This window comes from Symphodus melops, assembly GCF_947650265.1.
Source record: "Symphodus melops genome assembly, chromosome: 16".
NCBI lineage: Eukaryota > Metazoa > Chordata > Actinopteri > Labriformes > Labridae > Symphodus > Symphodus melops.
This window is the reverse complement of record NC_136706.1, coordinates 22,757,041-22,775,235: the sequence shown is the minus strand read 5'-3', so window position 1 is coordinate 22,775,235 and position 18,195 is coordinate 22,757,041. Positions and strand designations below refer to the sequence as shown.

General features: G+C 44.3%; 2 protein-coding genes across 2 annotated transcripts; both read right to left on the bottom strand.

The window, feature by feature from the left end:
- Positions 1-576: 576 nt before the first annotated feature.
- On the bottom strand, positions 577-5,134 carry skp2 (S-phase kinase-associated protein 2, E3 ubiquitin protein ligase). Its single transcript, XM_079365012.1, has 10 exons — positions 4,921-5,134; positions 4,118-4,353; positions 3,914-4,025; positions 3,565-3,708; positions 3,115-3,249; positions 2,933-3,031; positions 2,720-2,847; positions 2,324-2,375; positions 1,749-1,856; positions 577-1,459 (listed from the first exon to the last, which is right to left on the bottom strand). Exons 1-10 carry the CDS (start codon positions 4,932-4,934, stop codon positions 1,240-1,242), a joined length of 1,248 nt encoding a protein of 415 aa, XP_079221138.1. The 5' UTR covers positions 4,935-5,134; the 3' UTR covers positions 577-1,239.
- A 1,160-nt stretch (positions 5,135-6,294) lies between these two features.
- Positions 6,295-16,529, bottom strand: LOC306837073 (folylpolyglutamate synthase, mitochondrial-like). The gene is made up of 15 exons (XM_079364553.1): positions 16,349-16,529; positions 15,547-15,660; positions 15,418-15,471; positions 10,936-11,000; positions 10,276-10,390; positions 10,102-10,179; positions 9,976-10,037; positions 9,759-9,861; positions 9,518-9,595; positions 9,287-9,431; positions 8,798-8,881; positions 8,071-8,221; positions 7,911-7,986; positions 7,569-7,635; positions 6,295-6,814 (listed from the first exon to the last, which is right to left on the bottom strand). Exons 1-15 carry the CDS (start codon positions 16,499-16,501, stop codon positions 6,468-6,470), a joined length of 1,692 nt encoding a protein of 563 aa, XP_079220679.1. The 5' UTR covers positions 16,502-16,529; the 3' UTR covers positions 6,295-6,467.
- Between the last annotated feature and the right edge of the window lie 1,666 nt (positions 16,530-18,195).

Below are 18,195 nucleotides of genomic sequence, written 5' to 3'. Positions count from 1 at the left end.
CCCTGGTGCCCAAGAGCCCTGACTATTACATTTGTGATTTTCAGCAGATTTTACTGTATAATTTTTGAGAAAAAGGTGAATTCCGCTAAGTTTTAAACAAGGCATATGAAATTTGAGTTATATTCAGTGTTTTATTTTGAAAAATGTGCGTCTTCAGTTCGTGTGTAAGAGCCAATTAGAGTAGGGACGATGGAAGGTCACCATCTTAGGGAAAGAAACAGCAGCAATCGTTGGTTTGAATCAGAGATTCAGAAGAAATATGTGACACTCCCACAGCTAGGTGTTTGTTCTGCCCTGAGTCTGCCTTCTCACCGTAAACAATAGGACATGGAGCCAGAAAGCAGCGAGTACACCCGAGCCCTTCCAGAGAGGGGGCGTGGCCAGACACCGCTCATTTACATATTTAAAGCTACAGACACAGAAACAGCCTGTTCTGAGCAGGGCTGAAATAGAGGGGTTTATAGACATGATCAAATACAGGATCAGAGTGGATTTACAACACACTTCACACACATGAAGAGGAGCGAGGACACTGATTTCACCTGAAGAGAGGAGACCTTTAAAACAACAACATAACTAACTTTGAATGCAGGAGATGAAAAACGAGCGCAGACAAAAACTTTTTTTATCTGTAATTTACTGAAAAATTAACAATTCACAGGTCAAAACACTGAGCGACATTTGGAATGAAACGGATGAGAGCACCAAGCGTACAGCACATAAATTCAGGAACACGACACAAAGTCATCATTAGAGTCTCAGGTACATGAATGACAACCCGCTCCGGGGAAACGTAGCGTGTGTTTAATGTAACAAAGTGGTTTAAAAGGATCATTCACAGCTGGTCCCACTGCTTCTTTTGTTTTACATTAAAACCTTCTCACTGATTCAGAGCGACTCTTTTCTCATTATTACAGCTGAGAACACGAGTATCTTTTAAAATGTCACAGAGATCAGCTGACGGACGACAACATTCAGCCCATCCTTTTAAAAACCTTGTTTCCGTCAGAAAATATTTAAATTAACACATTATTAGAACCGCAAACAGAGTCAAAAAACATCTCTCAAAATTCATAACACATTCAAGAAAAACTGGATTCAACATCCAAAATCAGACGTTTCCTAAATTCAACATTTCCCTAAAAGCAGGCAGGACTTGACCTTGAGTAACCTTGATGCCCGCCAACATTAAAAGACACGTCCGTAGCAGCAACAAACAGTGAAACGCGGCGCCGTGCTTCACAGCTTGACCCTCAGACGACACGTTCTGTTCCACATGGCGCGGTCGCCGGCGGGGCCCGGGGGTCTGCAGGCCGGCGTGGGCCTGGCGATGCTGGAGAACAGGCGGGTGTTGATGCTGATGCGAGGCAGCTCCTTCTTCAGGGAGGAGAGCTGGGAGTCGTGTACGAGGCCGAAAACCTCCAGGTGGCAGAGCGAGGGGAACATCTGACCGAGGTCGCTGCAAAAACACAAAATAACTTCTTCATATGACAATAGTTCAACACCGGCCGGGACGAGCTAACTAGCTTAACGAGCTAACTAGCTTAACGAGCTAACTAGCTTAACGCAACCTTTGAATACGTCTCTCTACATTAAAGGAGCAGTATGTAACTCTGACACCCAGTGTTTAAAACGGGTACTGCAGTCTAAGTTAAACTTCTTCCTGTGTTCTCGCCTCTCTTTATTTTTCTTCAGTATTGATCCCAGTTTGACACGTGAAGTGGATATTTTATGGGCGGTAAACTTACGTGAGAGCAGCCAGGTGGATGTGGTAGCAGCGGCTCAGAGACAGGTGGATCAGACTCTTCAGCTGTTTGAGGACGTGGAAGCTGTCGGCCATCAGCAGCGTGCTGTCGCTGTGACCAAAGCAAGCAGGGTGAATTACTCGTGAACACCACCAGGGGGCAGCACATTCATCACAAAACAAATGACATATTGGGAAAAATAATAATTTGAAGTCGAGTTAACGCTGAAGTATCTTAAATCTACATATTTGCTGCAGCACGGGTAACGGTGTGACCTTGGAGATGGGAATGACGTCACATCCGAGTTAACGGACTTCTAGCTGCACGTTAGAGGAGCAACATGGACGCCTCCAGGAGTGTTTGTTTTTAATAAAATAATCCCAGCCGATAACGACACACTGTGACCGCTCGTGTCCACAGGTGGGTCATGCGTCTCGACTTGATCACAGACAAAGACCACGCTGCTGATAAACACAAACGTTACAGCATGTGGCGGCCATGTTGGATTTTAACTTTGACTACTGAAGTCTGAAGAGCAGCTTTCCCTGTACCCCCCCTCCTTAAATCCAGGGTCTCACCTTAAATCCAGGGTCTGGATTTGGGGGCATCTTGTTACCAGCACCGTCACGTCTGTAAACACACACACACACGGAGAACCGTCATCTCAGGTCGAAGGATTCACAGACTAAAGAAATCAAATCCCACAACTTGTTTGATCATCCCTGAGTGGATTCAGTCGTTTTTCATACGAGGAATATTTTACAGATCATGCTCAATTTTTTTTTCACAGCTTCAGTTCAAAACACAAATCTTTAGTTTAGAATGAGATGTGGATTTGAGTTCTCTTTATGATGAAAACGACTTGTCCTTTCTGTTTCTGAGACAGAAGCATCAGTTGTTCCTCGGAGTGAACGTTTCAGTGATTGTTTAAAAATCAGAGTGGGATCTAAAGGGTTAGTGTCTGGCTCACTCACCGTCCAGGCTCAGGCTCTCTCTGTAGCCGCTGATGTTGAGCTGAGTGGCAGCAGAGCTCAGATTCTCCACCACGCTCTTCACGTGGTCGCTGCTGAAGTCGCACCACGAGATGTTCAGCTGCTTGATTCTGCACGGAGAAAAATAAGAGTGTGAGGGAGCGACGAGAGATGGTGAGAAGAAGGTGAAAATAAAAGGACGAAGTCATTTCTCACCTGCTGCAGGATTTCAACATGTCGGCCAGAGGAGGAGCGGAGAAGCCGGAGCAGCCGCTCAGGTTCAGCTGCTGCAGGTTCGTGTTCTCGGACAGAGAGCTGACGGGAGAGACGGGAGATTAGAAACACACACACACACACACACGTGGGTCCAGGTGGTGTGATCAGAGACGAGCTGCTACCTGATGATGGCGTCGGACAGCTGCAGACCCTCCAGGCTCAGACACTCCAGCTGTGTGCAGCGACAGATGATGCTCTCCAGAGCAGAGGTGGGGATGACGGAGCTGGACAGATCCAACTCAACGATCTGCAGAGGGCTGAAAGACGGAAAACACACAAACTATCAAGTCCCGTTTATACAATGCATGCATTTAATTACACTCACACGCGTGTTATACGTCTCTACCTGCAACCATCCCTCTTTGATGTTTTCAAAACTGTCTTATATTCATTTGCTTTGAATGTTCAAAAACCCATCAAGCAAACAAAATCCATCGCTCCACTCCATGTTGTATTTTATGTTTTTTATCTGCACTGTTCAGCACTTTGTGTGTAAATCGCTTTATTTTTATAAAGTTGAGTTTTATTTTGAAGGAAAGCAGATCGGTCACAGACTGATGGGCCAGTCTTACCCGCTGCCTGTGAAGTCCGTCTCCTCCACGAAGGAGCGAGGGCAGCGCAGTCTGCACACTCCCACGTTCAGCACCTGCTGCAGAGCTGGACCCATGTGAGTCAGACCGTCCAGGTCCACACTGTGCCACAGAGACTCGTCAAACCTGGACCAGACAGACAGAGACAATCACAACATGCATGCGGCGTCTGCAGACGATAACACAGACTGAACATTTAGAAAAACACAAGCATGAAGGCTAACGTGCAGTTTAGACCATGCTCTCTCTCTCTCTCTCTCTCTGCGTTTCAAGCAGGGTGAAACTCAAAGACACGAGCCCTCTGATGATAACTTGGTTAGTTGAAACTTACGCTAAGCGATTCCAGCGTTTGCAGACTCTGGACATCCTGAGGAGGTCCTGCAGAGGGAGGTAGAAGAGGATCCTGAGAAGAAGCTCCTCAGGCAGGTGGTCCCATGAAATACCTGTCCATGATGCAAGAGCAAACACTTCATCATAAGTATGAACGCCGGGCTGCGGCACGCTTATCGAAGGAGGCGAGGAGGCGTTTCCCTACCCGACGTGGGACCTTTCTTCCTCCTCGACCTCCTGGCGAGCACAAACTGGTTCTGCTCGTTCTCTTTCCCCATGCTGATGAGCCGCTGGTGCTTGTGGCTCGGGGACCACTGCTGGATGAGGTCCGAGGGGGTGCATTCAGTATCCAGGCCCTCCGTGAGGCTGCTTCTGGACTTGCGCTTGTTGATCCTCCTGGACTGAGACAAGGTGGAGATCTGCAGGTCCTGCAGAGGCATGCTGCGTGGAGGGACGAACTTATCAGACAATTTCACAATAAAATATATTGTCCTAAAGCACGTTTTCACAACGACATGTCAGATAAAAATATAGAGATAAGATAAAATAAAATGTATAGAGAGAGCCTCATGCAGAGACAAGAATCCCCCTCTGTCCGCCATTTTCATTCAGCCTGCAGCGTTGAAACCGCGCAAACTTTATTTAAAAGCAGTAAAATAAAACAGAATACGGCATTTTAAAGCAATATGAGTGTAATCTAAGTCTGCCTTTTAATACTAAACTGTAAATGGGTTATAAGCAGGAAGGAAGCATGCAAAGTTAGACGGCCTCGTTAAGACGAAAGCGCGGTATCGATCTTAATCTTTTTTTTCAAAATCCACTTAAAATGTCTTTTTTATCACATCGATATATTTGAATAGTAGATGAAGCTGCAGCTGTTAAATAATTAAATTATAATTCGACATGCTTTATTCTGAAGTTAGTTTTGGCTCCTTTTTTTTAACGTTCACAGAATCGGTCTTAAAACTTCTTTAAAATAACAAATTATTAAAATGTAAACACACTCACCTGTCTCCTGACATCTTCGGCTCAGATTAAAAAGTGATTTTTTTACAAAGAATTGCACATAAAAAAAAGCTGCAGACCTCCAACAGGGACTCTTTAAACTCAGCGCCAGCAGCAGAGCGCCCCGTGTTCCTACGTCACTTCCGCCGTGCGTACACACACGCAGCTCGTCGTCTTCTTCTTCTGTGGTTTTTTCTTCTGGCGGGCTTCAAACCAATGTTAAAAGCGAGCTTCTCCACCTCCTGTTCCGGACATGAAACGCAAAACTTTCGCCCCCTTTATTTACAGAAACGGATAACTTTTAAAATGTTTCTGTTCAAAGAAATACAATATTTTAAATCTCAAATGTCACGTGCTTAAACATTAATCAATCTTTTTTCTGTAGCACAACCTTAGTTGAGTGAAGTGCTGTACAAACACACTGAAAACCCACGACCACAGACAACAAATAAAATAACAGAGTGAAAAACAATGAAAATAAAATAAATATGAGTATGAACAAAAGTTCTACTTGTATTAATTTTAGTTTAAAGCAGAGATGTAAAGTTGTCAATGCTCGGATCATTTCTAGACTGTTCCACAAAAAAAGGAAAATGTGTTGGAAAGGAAACAGTCATGTTAAGGAAGTAGGGCCAGAAATAAGAAAATAAATAGAGTAAGAGTTTTGCCTTCATGTGCTTTGAGAAAAAAATCTGAAATGTTGCTTTTATTCTGGAAATTGTATCTCAACATTACTGCAACTTTTTTCTCTACATTCAGTCAGTTTTCTTGAATGCATTGTGGAAAATAAAAAAATCGTCCTACTCTCGTCATTTCTTTCTCGTGTGTCGCTCTGATCCTCTTCTGTTAAGAATCACTCAACCTTTCTGTTTTTCAGAGTAATTAAATAAATTAATCATTTAAACTTGATAAATTTAATGAAGCTTGTTTTAGATTTATAGACATTATAGTAAAAAAAAGATTTATCATGCACACTGATGTTTTTCTTTATTTTTTTTAAAGGTATTTCTTGGCTTAGGGTAGAGGCAGGACAGTGGATAGATTCAAAAATCAGGGAGAGAGCGAGAGAGAGGGGAAGGAGACGGGTCTGCTTCGAGGACTTTATTTGTCATCGTGAAGCACTCAAACTATAATATATTATTTTATGAAGCCAAAATGTAATATCTTTCTTATAAGTTAAGTCACTAAACTTGAATAAAAGAATAGAGGTCCAACCCGCAAAGTTCAAATACTACACAATCATATCGCCTTCAGTCGGCTGTTTTTCATTTCAGCAACACATAGATAGATAGATACTTTATTGATCCCGAGGGAAATTCAAGTCATAAATAAAAACATCATAAATAAAATACATCATAAATAAAAACAGACAAAACAGTTTTTAAAAGACAGTTTAATATTTTAGACGGATGAGAATTACAAACAGAAGATTCTTTAAACTCATGAGCCTGTGTGGTGAATGTTTCCCGGTCTCTGTTAGATTGCAGGTGACAAACAAAGAATAAAGTCTGAACATGTCAAGAAGCACGCCGAGCAGCCAGCCGTCACGCTCAGTGAATCCCTCTCTGCTCACTCGCTGTCTGCTCGGAGGATTCTTCTGGCTCCAGGTTTTGAAGAGCTGCCCCGACCAGACGGAGGCTTCCCGTGACGAGGACGTGGATCTCCGCCGCGTCATGGAGAAGACGAGCTGCGGCCTTGACGTTGGGTTGATCTTGCAGAGCGGCGTTCGCTCGATCCGTTAGGACCGAGTCGCGGCCCTGGCTGATCCAGCGGAGGGCGCTGAGGGCGCAGGGGAAAACCGCGGTGTTGTCCTTCAGGTTGATGCATCTCCAGGTTCTTTCGATTTCCAAACAGCGAGTCTTCATCTCCTCCACTGTGCATTTCACGTACCACAAGTCTGAGAGACAGACACAATTCATACGTAAAACACAATCCTTCATTTTTATACCCGTGTCTGATTAGAGACTTTATGCTAGGCTATGCTAACATGTCCTGCTTACAAATCTATACTTTATGTGCAGACTTGAGATTGGTATCAACATCCATCTTCTTAGAAAATAACAAGCGTGCACATTGATTAATAATTAAAATGTTCACTTTCCCTGAAAGGAACGACGGCGCCTTAAAAGACAGGAAATCAATCTTTGAAACTTTAGCAATCAGAAAAGTTTAGGATGCAACTGTGGAGAGAAGTTCTTGATTTTGCTAAGAATTTTAATTCTGATGGTCCTGTTATGGAAAATGTTACTCCATGTGTACTATATATGCGTTGTACGAAGGTCTCATAGAATCTGTCATATAAAATGTATGTGAAATGTCTTAGAACATGCACAGCCTATTGGGTGTTTTGTTTTCCATCATTTCTCTCCCTTTATTCTGTTTCTCACAGAATAAAGGCAGTCCTTTCTTTTTATCTTTTCAGACTTTCCTGTGGTGAAGTTTTCTGGCTACTCGTAGACGATTTCGCTCTTCTTCTGCGTCTTTATTGATATGCCTTTTTTTTTTCCTCCCGGAATTTTCAGGAAAAAGTGAAAGCTAGGATTGCTAAATATATATAGTTTGTTTTCTTTCTTTCTTTTTTAATTTTTCTTTTTTTTTTTAAATGGATTTGGCCATTCAACATTTCAGAGCCTCACTTTCACAGATCTCACCTGTTGGAGAGAACGTGTCGATATCAGGGATGTTTGTGCAGAACACGGCGAAGTCAAAATGACAAGGCTGAAAAGAGCAGACACAAAAAAAATAGAACTTATAGCTTTTAAAAAAACTAAATTTCACTTGACAATAGGACACATACGAGTACGGACTCAAAGGAGGCACGTGTATAAAAAACAGCTAAAAGCTACGTTTGACTACATTTCTGTTTTTACACTCTGATAGTCGTGCAACATGCACAAACGGGAGCCTATGAACAAGGACTCATGGAGACGGGGACAAATAAAGGTTTCAGATTGAATTGAATTGAGAAAGTCCCAACGGACAGCTTTCCTCACCAGCAGCAGCCTCAGCATGGCGTCTGAGTCTCTCTCTCCCGATGTGTTGAACAGCAAAACTCTGGTGACAGGACCGCTGTCGAGGTTTAACATCAGCACTGATCACAAGTCAAGATTTATGAAGATAAACATGACAAGTACGACATGAGGAGGTGTTCACCTTGCGTTCACTTCCTGCTTCGCTGAGGCCTCTCTGAACCAGCCTGCACAGGCCTGTATGCTGCGCCTGGTGTGGGCGCCGTCCAGGAAGTAAGTGAGCGCTCCATGTTTCAGTATCTGAGTCCTTCCAGCCCACACGGTTTCTGCCAGCGCTGAGACCAGACACGCACAGTCATGAGGTACAAGGACACGGCTTATTCAGAACATCACGTTTGCGATCCTTTAATTGTCACGAGGGTTCAAAAATCCTGGGGATTTTAAAAGTTGGAAACTTCCATAAACGGGAATATAAACCGAGAATTCCTAATCTTGATTAAAACAAACAGATTTTATGTGAGCAGACTTGAATATCTGTCCTCCATCACACGCACATAGCATGCGGTTTACTGCAGGGCGATCGAGGCCACGCCCCTACATGCCACGCCCCTTACATGCCACGCCCCCTGCATGCCACGCCCCCTGCATACCACGCCCCTACATGCCACGCCCCTACATGCACTGTGCACTCCATCAAATAAAGTGATGTAAGTTGTAAGTGGATACTGAGGACAAAACAAAACCTTTATGTTTATGCACGGATATGATACAGTTTGATTCAATTACCCTCAATTTCCAGTAATTTCCATGGAAAGTTCTCGATTTGGAAGTTTATCTTCCTGTGGAAAGTTTCTGTGAATTTAGCAGAAACCTTCGACCCCTTTGTAACGCCAGCTGTCCCTACTCCTCACCTTTCACCATGACGGGGCTGGGCTTCAAGAAAGTCCCCTGGAGTCCGCCCATGTCCTCAACAGCGGTGGGTGGAAAACCTTTCTCTGTTGAAAGACGACATAAAGGAGTCATCATCACATAAGATGTTAACAGTCGCAGTGCCTGCAGGATCTCTTTGACCATGTTTCCCTTCCAGAGAGTGAAACCTGCAAACAACTTCAAACTGGCTTATCGACAATGTACAACAGCAAAACAGATCATCGATTCTTCACCTGAGATGAGACATTTTTGCTCAAAGGTTCGTGTTCCTGAAAGGGTTAAAAAACTAAATCTGCATCGCCTTACTCCCCAAACAAAATCTCCCGTGAACTGAGACATAAAGAGTCGTGCAGCGTCCTGGCATAAAAGGGGAGAAGGGGATCTGGAGAAAGATGCAAGAGGCACGTCCAGGGTCCAGTCTACCAGTCACAGAGTCCAGATGACCTCTGACCTTAACGTTTTAGACCCACCTGGACGTCTTCTCTGGAGCCAGGCGTGACTCAGCTGGAGAGCCAGGGAGGCGTTGGGGTGCTGGTGCTGGCCTGAGAGGCTCGGACGCAAAGGTCCACCATGAGTCTGGTAGTCGTCCAGGTCTGGACACACCCACAGAGGACACTACGAGGACAGGTCAGGCAGGAGAACATCAACCTGTGCAGCCTGAGAGGACATCTCAACAAACACAGCTGACACTGGCGTCTTACTCGTCTCTCTTTGGCCCGGTCCTCGAGTACAGACATCGCATCTCCGGGCTGTTTGACTGTGAATGCAGGAACCCCGGGCTGGAGACACACACACACACACACACACACACACACAGACACACACACACACACACACACACACACACACACACACACACACAGTCTCGTAGTCTTTGGATGATCAGGTTTCTCAGCGTTCATTAAAAACCCGCCCGTGATTCCACCGATCGATGTGTCCCACCTTAAAGATTCCTCCTTTGTGCCAGGCGATCTTTTCCACGGTGTCTCCGAGAGTCTGAACGTGGTCGACGCCCAGAGAGGAGACGCCACACACCCACGGCCTCCTGATGACACAGAGACGTACGGACATCGGTTGGTCAGCGTATCCTGATAAAGTCGGTGACCCCACTTTACAGTCTCCACATGACAACCCTCCACATGCATGTTCAGTGTCTCACCGTATAACATTGGTGCTGTCATATTGTCCCCCGATCCCAACTTCAATGATCGCTAAATCCACCTGGAGAAGAATCACAGCGGTGAGGATTTAGAAGGTCGAAACATCGATCTGTGCTCACGCTTACGTTTTCCTCGAGAAACACACGAAAGGCCACGAGGGTGAAAAAACCAAAGTACGTCGGCATCGTCCAATCACAGGCCTCCTGTGAGAGACGGACACATGCTTATGTAACATTAACGTTCAAACATGTCATTCTGGGAGCTGCGTGGTTCAGTACTAACAGTTGGATGTCTCATACCTTGGTGTCATTGAGGCGGCGGTAAACGTGCGAGCAGTGTTTACAGAAGAGCTCCTTATTGGCCGGCTGCCCGTTGATGCGAATCCTCTCCTTGATGTCGACCAAATGAGGAGAACTGCAACCAAAACACGCAGACAACCCTCACTGTTCAATATAGGAACACACACACACATGTCAAGAACAGTGAGTAGCACAAAGGTGAGATGGTGGCCTTCTTCTTATCATGCAGATCACATGGTAACGAGGCCGACTTGATGTGCAGCTTCGGCCTGACATATTATCCAATGTGTCGCTGCCTTAATGGCTATCACTAGTTTGGTCCGTCTCCTGAGGCCTCGGCTGGTACGCTTTAGAGCACCTGCTGCTCTCAGAGCACAAGAAGCCCAATCACAGCGTGGCTCTCTCTCAATCCACATGACACTGATCATCATCTGCACACATATGAACTTGTGCCTGAGGCGGTTTAGGTGGGAAAAGAAAACCAGTAAGTCTGCTGTGTTGTTTGTTTTGTTGGAGGTTTTGGCAAACTGCAACCTTTGGCAGAAGCTTCGGATCTATTCTGTTCGTTGCATTGGAAGCATGAGGCAATAAATCAAATGAAAATGTTTGCCAACCCTAAAAGCGACATCATGCCTGTGTATCACAAGACCGCAGCTTTACCTGAAAAATCCTGTGCGGAAACCAGAACTTCTCAGGATCTGCTCGGTGTACGCACAAGTGGAGCCCTGAAAGAGAATCACAGTCTGTCGTGGAGTCGTCACGGTGCAGGAGGAGGAGGAGGAGGAGGAGGAGGAGGAGGAGGAGGAGGAGGAAGAGGAGGAGGAGGAGGAAGAGGAGGAGGAGGAAGAGGAGGAGGAGGAGGAGGAGGAGGAGGAGGAGCTCAGAGTCTCTGATTCACCTCCAACTGAGGCTGAACGAGCTTTAAAGACTTTGATTCACACACTGATGGTAGAGGCTGCTGTGGAAAGCCATTGTGCATTAAAATTGTTAGAGCCATTTTGTACAGTGTGTTCTGGTCATTTCCCGATTGCCACAGTAGGTGGCGTATTGGACAGCAGTAACATGGAAAGGGGATAAATAGAAGAAGAGGTAATTGTTCCTCAGGTGTGCTGCTTACCGGGGAGAAGCACACAGTTTTTGACCGCCGTTTGGAGGCAAATAATTGAACCTTTTCTTTTGTTCGTTTCCTTTCGTTGGTAATCAAAGTGCGTGTAAACAGTGACTTTATTGGTGGTGTTAAATAAATACATCTTGAACAAATCCGCAGATGTGTGATGTAAAACGTGAAGCAGCCGAAGGACGACGTGTCAACTACGAATTTCCCGGTAGCAGCCCCTCACTGTGGCTTAGGTTTCTTTTCTTGTTAGTTTCAGTGAAATCAAGTCACAACACAAGTCAAAAACTGCGCTTCAGCTAGTTCGATTAGTTTGCTATCGTTCATGGAGGAAGACGCGACGCTGGACGCTGTTGCGAGTGTAAATCCAATGCATTGGTCGCTAAACTAACACTGGTAAACTGAACTGTAACTCGTTGCTTTCATCTCTGAGGTGCGTTGCGGTGTGAATTAAAGACATTAAAGACATTATGGACGGTAAAACAGACGCGGCGGCTGCGCAGCCAGTGGCTGATGCAGCCTCTGTGGAAGAGAGAGATGTTAATGAGATAGAAACTGTAAAAAGTAAAAGGTCTATTACATTAACACACAAAGCTCTTGTTGCAAAGGTGGAAAAGTTACAAAATGTAAGAAAAGATAAATTAAGTAAGATTAAAAACCTGAGAAATGTAACTCAAGAGCTTATGCAGAGTGGCAATACAAATAGATAAAACACACATTGGGCTTTTGTGTGGGGAAGCTAAAGATGCTCATGTGGCTCTGTTGCCTTTAATGTCCATTGAAGAAAGGGACAAACAAGACACTTGGTTTGCTGCAAAAATGATTGTTGAAAGTGGTTTCATTTCTGAGGTTGAAAAATGGTTGGTACATGATCATGGTGGTGAAGATGATGATGTTAACCCTGATGACAGCATATCAAATGTTGCCAGTAGACATTCTCATTGGAAAAGCATAGGTAGTGGTAAAGAAAGTAACAAAAGTGGTAAAAGCAGTAATAAAAGTGGCAAATCTACAGCTTCATCCCGCCTTAAAGTGGAAGCAGAAAGGGCTGCACTTCTCGCTAGAGCTGCAGCTTTAAAAGGAAAGCATGCTTTAGAGGCCCAGGAAGAGCAACTGAGAAGACAAAGAGAGCAGCTCGAGATTGATGCTGAAATAGCTGCATCCACTGCAAAGTTAGCAGTTTTTCAAGCTGCCACAGAATGTTCCAGTAAATCACAAGCACCTTCTGATGGAATGAATTCTTACTTGCAAAGGAATAAAGAACAAACCCCAAATTCAAAAGGACTTAATCCTGCAGCAAACTCATTTAAACCACACACATGGAGTGCACTGCCAAAGGACCGCTTCACAGTAGCCCAAAAGGATTCAAGTGGACGTAACACACACTCTGCAGAGGGAAACCCACAGCAAACCCTTGGATCCAAATATGAAACAAAATGGAAACCGGAAACATCTGGAATGAAGCAGTATGGAAACACACAACAAAGCCCCTCTCTGCCAGTCCACAATATACAGCCTGCATCAGTGGAACAACAGCATCTATATTCTGTACCAGTACAAGGAGACCTGTGCACCATAATGCACCGACAAAATGAAATCACAGCGGCTCTAGTTCAACAACAGAACCTAATGTCCTTGCCTTCTCGGGACATTACAGCATTCGATGGTGATCCTCTTCAGTATAAAACCTTCATAAGAGCATTTGAACATACTGTGGAATCAAAAGCAAGCAAAGCTGACTGCCTTTATTTTTTAGAACAATTTACAAGAGGGCAGCCCAGAGAATTGGTCAGGAGTTGCCAGCACATGAGTCCTGACAGAGGTTACCAACAGGCTAAAGAGCTTCTCCAAGAACACTTTGGAAACCAATATAGGATTGGTGCAGCCTATATAGAAAAGGCTTTGGCTTGGCCTGCAGTGAAGACAGAGGATGTGGTAGCCCTTCAAGCCTTTTCACTGTTTCTGCGAAGTTGTTGCAACGTAATGGAGGAACTTCAATATGTGCAAGAGCTGGACATGCCAACAAACATGAGAGCAATCATGACAAAGTTGCCATATAAGTACAGAGGAAAATGGAGGATACGGGCACATGAAATACTAGAAAGGTCTAATCTCAGAGCTTGCTTTAAAGATATGGTCTCATTTATTGAACGCCAGGTCAAGATAATTTCTGATCCACTTTTTGGGAACATCCAAGACATGGTATGTGGGGGACCTGCAGTAAAAGGTGTTGACGAGTTCAAACTACACTCAAAATTCAGCAACATCAGAGGTAACAGCTTCGTCACAGTTACTGTAAGTGATGCAGCTCAGGAATGTGAAACTTCAAGCTCAGTCACGCAAAAGCCGGATTTAAAGGGAAGCATTCAAGAACCATGTGTTTGCTGCTCTCAGTGGCACAGACTGGAGGAGTGTCCAAAACTAAAGGAGAAGAAGCATCGGGACAAAATTGATTTTTTGATGGAAAAGGGGGATGTGTTTTGGCTGCCTGTGTAGTGGACACAGGAGCAAGTACTGCGACAGGCGCGTAACTTGCAAAGATTCATCCTACGGTGCTTCATATCTCTGGAAAGATAAGAGCCAGCACATGTTAAACAACCTTCATCAGAAACTTGTGGTCACACAGGGGCCGGAAAGGAGAATAGCATTTTGTCTATTGTGCCAGTTCAAGTTAAATCCATCAAGGGAAGTCGGATAATACAAACGTATGCATTCCTGGATCCTGGGAGTACAGCTACTTTCTGCTCAGAGCAACTTATGCAAAGGCTGAATATTACTGGTAGGAGAACTAGTTTCCTTCTGCGCACTATGGGACAGGAAAGGGTCGTTTCAGCAAGCACCCTGAATGGGTTGGAGGTGGCTGGTCTTGGCAGTAACCGCTTCTACAGTCTCCCAGAAGTGCTCACACAAAATAAAATGCCTGTGACCACCAGCAACATTATCACACAGGGAGAACTGCAGAAATGGCCATATCTCTCTGGTGTACAGATCCCATGCATTGATGCTGATGTTGAACTGTTGATTGGCACGAACACCCCTAAGGTATTGGAACCATGGGAGGTCATCAACAGCTGAGACAATGGCCCATATGCAATACGAACTTTACTTGGCTGGGTAGTTAATGGTCCGCTTCGAGAAGGGGAGAGCAGCGAGGAGGAGAGGAAGGAGGAAACGGAGGAGAAGGAAAATGTTGACATAAAGGGAGAGCCGTCTCTCGTGCTAATCCTAACATGTCCTGGATCTCGTCAGCGTTTCTATCCTTAAAGAAAAAGCCCAACAAACAAATTAATGATTTGTAATTAAAGCCAGAATGTGCAACAGGTTTTACATCATTATCTCATAACTCCAGTGTGTCCTGTGTAAATGTGAGTCCTGACTGTCTCCAGTGAGGGAGAAGCTGGAGTCCTGCTGGCTGTGTTGTTGTCAGAGCTGTGTTTACATGGCTCCTCCCCCTTGTGTATAAAAGCTGCTTGAGTCAAGAAGAAGAAGAACATACTCACTGATTATTAGGATGAAGAATCTTTAGATTATTCTGTGTCAGTTTACATGAAGCTAGCAGCTAACTAAAGAGCACAAACAGTAGCACGCTAACACAACAATGCAGGACACAGGTGATCACAGCTCGAGATAAGGACGAACAAGTTTTTCCACCGCTTACACTCTGTGGTTAAATAAGGCGAGATGTTTTTCTTATCTTCTTCGGTGTTTGAGGTGTGTCGCTGCGTTTTGGTTTCATGTTGGAACAAGTTCAAAAAACCTGCCCTCAGTTTTTTTAAGGACATAACATTATAAAGTCCTTCTTAAAATAGTGACTTTGTATTCAAAAAGAACCAACAACCCAAATATCTTAATATTCAAAAATCCTGTGTCACTTTAAAAATTATGAAGAATCTCAAATAATTATGATTTTTCCCAAATGTCCTGACATGATTTTTATTAGCTATCTGTAAATAAGATCAATCGTTCCAAATACATTTTAAGATGAAATGAAAAATGATTGAAGCCGTTTCTGTGTCTCATCAGCTCACCTTCCCCTTCGTTCCCGTCACATGGATGATGTTGAGACGGTCTAAATCCTCCACCTGTGACAAACACGAAACCACAAAATGAGATAAAAAGGACAGAACAACATTCACTGTTGTGAGCTGCTGACTCACCGAGAGGCCGACCCTCTCCATGAACTTCTCCATTTTCAGGAGCAGCAGGTCCCGGAGTCCCTGGTCCAGAGGGCTGGTCTCACGTGGGAGGGTGTTCAGAGCGTGAAACACATCCTGCAGAAAGAGCAACGCTTGAAATGTTTGCATCCATTAAAACTGAACTCTAATCCACTGTTTTAACCAGGGGCGTCTCTGGACGGGGTGTCATGGTGCCCCCTCCCTGAAATATGATTGGCCACCCCAAGGTGCTGCCTTGAGACAAACACACAAATTCAGTTACACAAAGCTCAGCTGTCATCGTTCATATTGATTTAATGTGGTGTTATATTTGAGTCCAAGTTTGTACATTTTTAAGAGCATGACTTAGTGGGAGCTTCACACACACACACACACACACACACACACACACACACACACCAAAGTGCTCTTCTCCGATGCGGGCTCAGTCGATCCTGTTACTGTCTCCGAAGGCGGCACATGAAGACAGGCGCGTGTCCCTGGGCACAGACGCTGAGTGACTAAAAAGTGACGCTCTACTAGAAGTTCCTGCTCTACTGAGTCACTTTTTTTTAAGATAGAAATAACAAACAGAAAAAGCTTTTCACACAAACTCCATGTCCCTGATTTGATCCATCTACATTGTCTGAGTCCTTGGTTCGTTTGTGAATGTATTTTTTCTCCTTTTCTTTTGGATGGACTCATCAATAATAACACAGGAGCAAAAATAACACAGGAGCCAATAAGATGAAAGCTGAAGGGCAGTGTGGAGCACCTGTGAAAGAAGGAAGAGGTCACACATCACCTGCTCTGTAAAGACTCCTCCGTCCTGCTCTGTAAAGACTCCTCCGTCCTGCTCTGTAAAGACTCCTCCGTCCTGCTCTGTAAAGACTCCTCCGTCCTGCTCTGTAAAGACTCCTCCGTCCTGCTCTGTAAAGACTCCTCCGTCCTGCTCCATGCTGAGATCTTCTGCAGTCTCTTCTGTCAGAGATGCATCCTCTTTAATAACCTGCTGATCTGATCTGTGACTCCACCCTGCTGCCTGAATGGATCCTACGGTGTGTTTGATGAAAGAAAATACGTTTGAACCGCTCGGTTACACACACGCACACACACACACACACACACACACACACACACACACACACACCACTCAGAACGTCAACATGTGTTGATGTGTTCTCTGATAGTAGAACTGTAGCTGCAGGTTCTGCCAGCTCTTACATGAAACTCATCATTGTGCTCCTATATAACCTTCCTTTAACCCCGACATGAAGATCTGCTACGTTTACCTTTCTGTCTTTGGTGGTGGGAACGACGACATGCTCTTACAGCGAGGACATTATTCCCATAAATTCAGACTTTTTCCACGTGTTTATCACAAATAATCCTCGAACCATAACGATGAAGTTTAAAACAACCGCGCCTCCTGGCGTCAACGTTGCTGCACAATGATGCATAGAGATCCAGAATAATACTAATGATAATAATAACAATATTTTTTGTTTATTTAATGGCTCCAGCGTTGCCTCTTGCACCACTGTTAGGACTCCAGCTGTCTTCTGTTTGATAAAGATGTCCCTTCACATTCATTTAGCTCTAAGATCAGGCACATCCTGTCCAAGCAGAAAAGCTAGTTCATGCTTTTTTTTTTTCTACCTCCAGGTTGGATTACTGTAATTCTCTTTTAGCAAGGTGTTCTGGTAAATCTCTAGCTGGTCCAAAACGCTGCAGCTCGTGTTCTGACTAGAACTAGGAAAAAATGGACCACGTTCCTCCTGTATTGGTTTCTCTCCACTGACTCCCTAAAAAATCTAGAATTTAAAATCCTTACGTTCATTAAGTAAGAACATTACATTCCCAGAATGCAGACCTGCTCCTGGTACCTCCAGTTTGTACATGTACTATGGGAGGCAGGGCCTTCAGGTATCAGGCGCTGCTGGCACAGGTCCAGCTCAGAGTTAAGCTGCTGTCTGATTACCTGGGAACCTGACATCTTAAACTCTTCTCTCTCTCTATTCATTTCATATTACTCATGTCACTGTCTTCAAATCTCACAAACTACTCTTTTGCGTGGGAGCTCCAGAGCTCCGTGGGAATGTTGGTGACGATGACCCCGCCCAAACAACCGACCTCTTGATCGCTCTCCTTAAAGGCATGGTATGCATGTCGTATCCTAAGACATTTCACATACATTTTATATGACAGATTCTATGAGACCTTCGTAGTACAAATGGAGTAAAATCTTCCATAACATTCCTCCCTTTTGATTACATGTTAATCACACCATATGATACTTGGGAAATGTTCTTAAATGTGTGTGCAGTCACAGCAAACCAAACACCCGTACTTCCAATGACAATGTGTAACCACTTCAAAACTTCATAAAGGTACAGCATATCAATATTTACGGATTATAGTCTTCTTCATCATCACTGTCGCTGCTGGACTCTCACAATTCTTAATAACAGGGGAAGTCATTGAAAGGAGTTGATATTGAACAGTTTGATTCTCTGAGCTCTGGTGCAGGAATAACACAACAAGAGAAAAACAAAATCAGCAGCACAACTTCAATAAACAGCAAATTTATCATAGAAGGAAGAAAGAAAGAGCAGGAGTCATTAAGAGGGATATTACATCCTGCAGTGGGAC

Coding starts and splice junctions, on each gene's coding strand:
- skp2 (XM_079365012.1), bottom strand. Junction 3,709..3,913: donor AAACGCTGGAATCGCTTAGC/GTAAGTTTCAAC, acceptor TGTCTGGTCCAG/GTTTGACGAGTCTCTGTGGC. Junction 2,848..2,932: donor ATGTTGAAATCCTGCAGCAG/GTGAGAAATGAC, acceptor TTCTCCGTGCAG/AATCAAGCAGCTGAACATCT.
- LOC306837073 (XM_079364553.1), bottom strand. CDS start 16,501: ATGGAGCAGGACGGAGGAGTCTTTACAGAGCAGGACGGAGGAGTCTTT. Junction 9,862..9,975: donor GACAGCACCAATGTTATACG/GTGAGACACTGA, acceptor CTGTGTCATCAG/GAGGCCGTGGGTGTGTGGCG. Junction 8,222..8,797: donor CAGCCCCGTCATGGTGAAAG/GTGAGGAGTAGG, acceptor GTCTGGTCTCAG/CGCTGGCAGAAACCGTGTGG.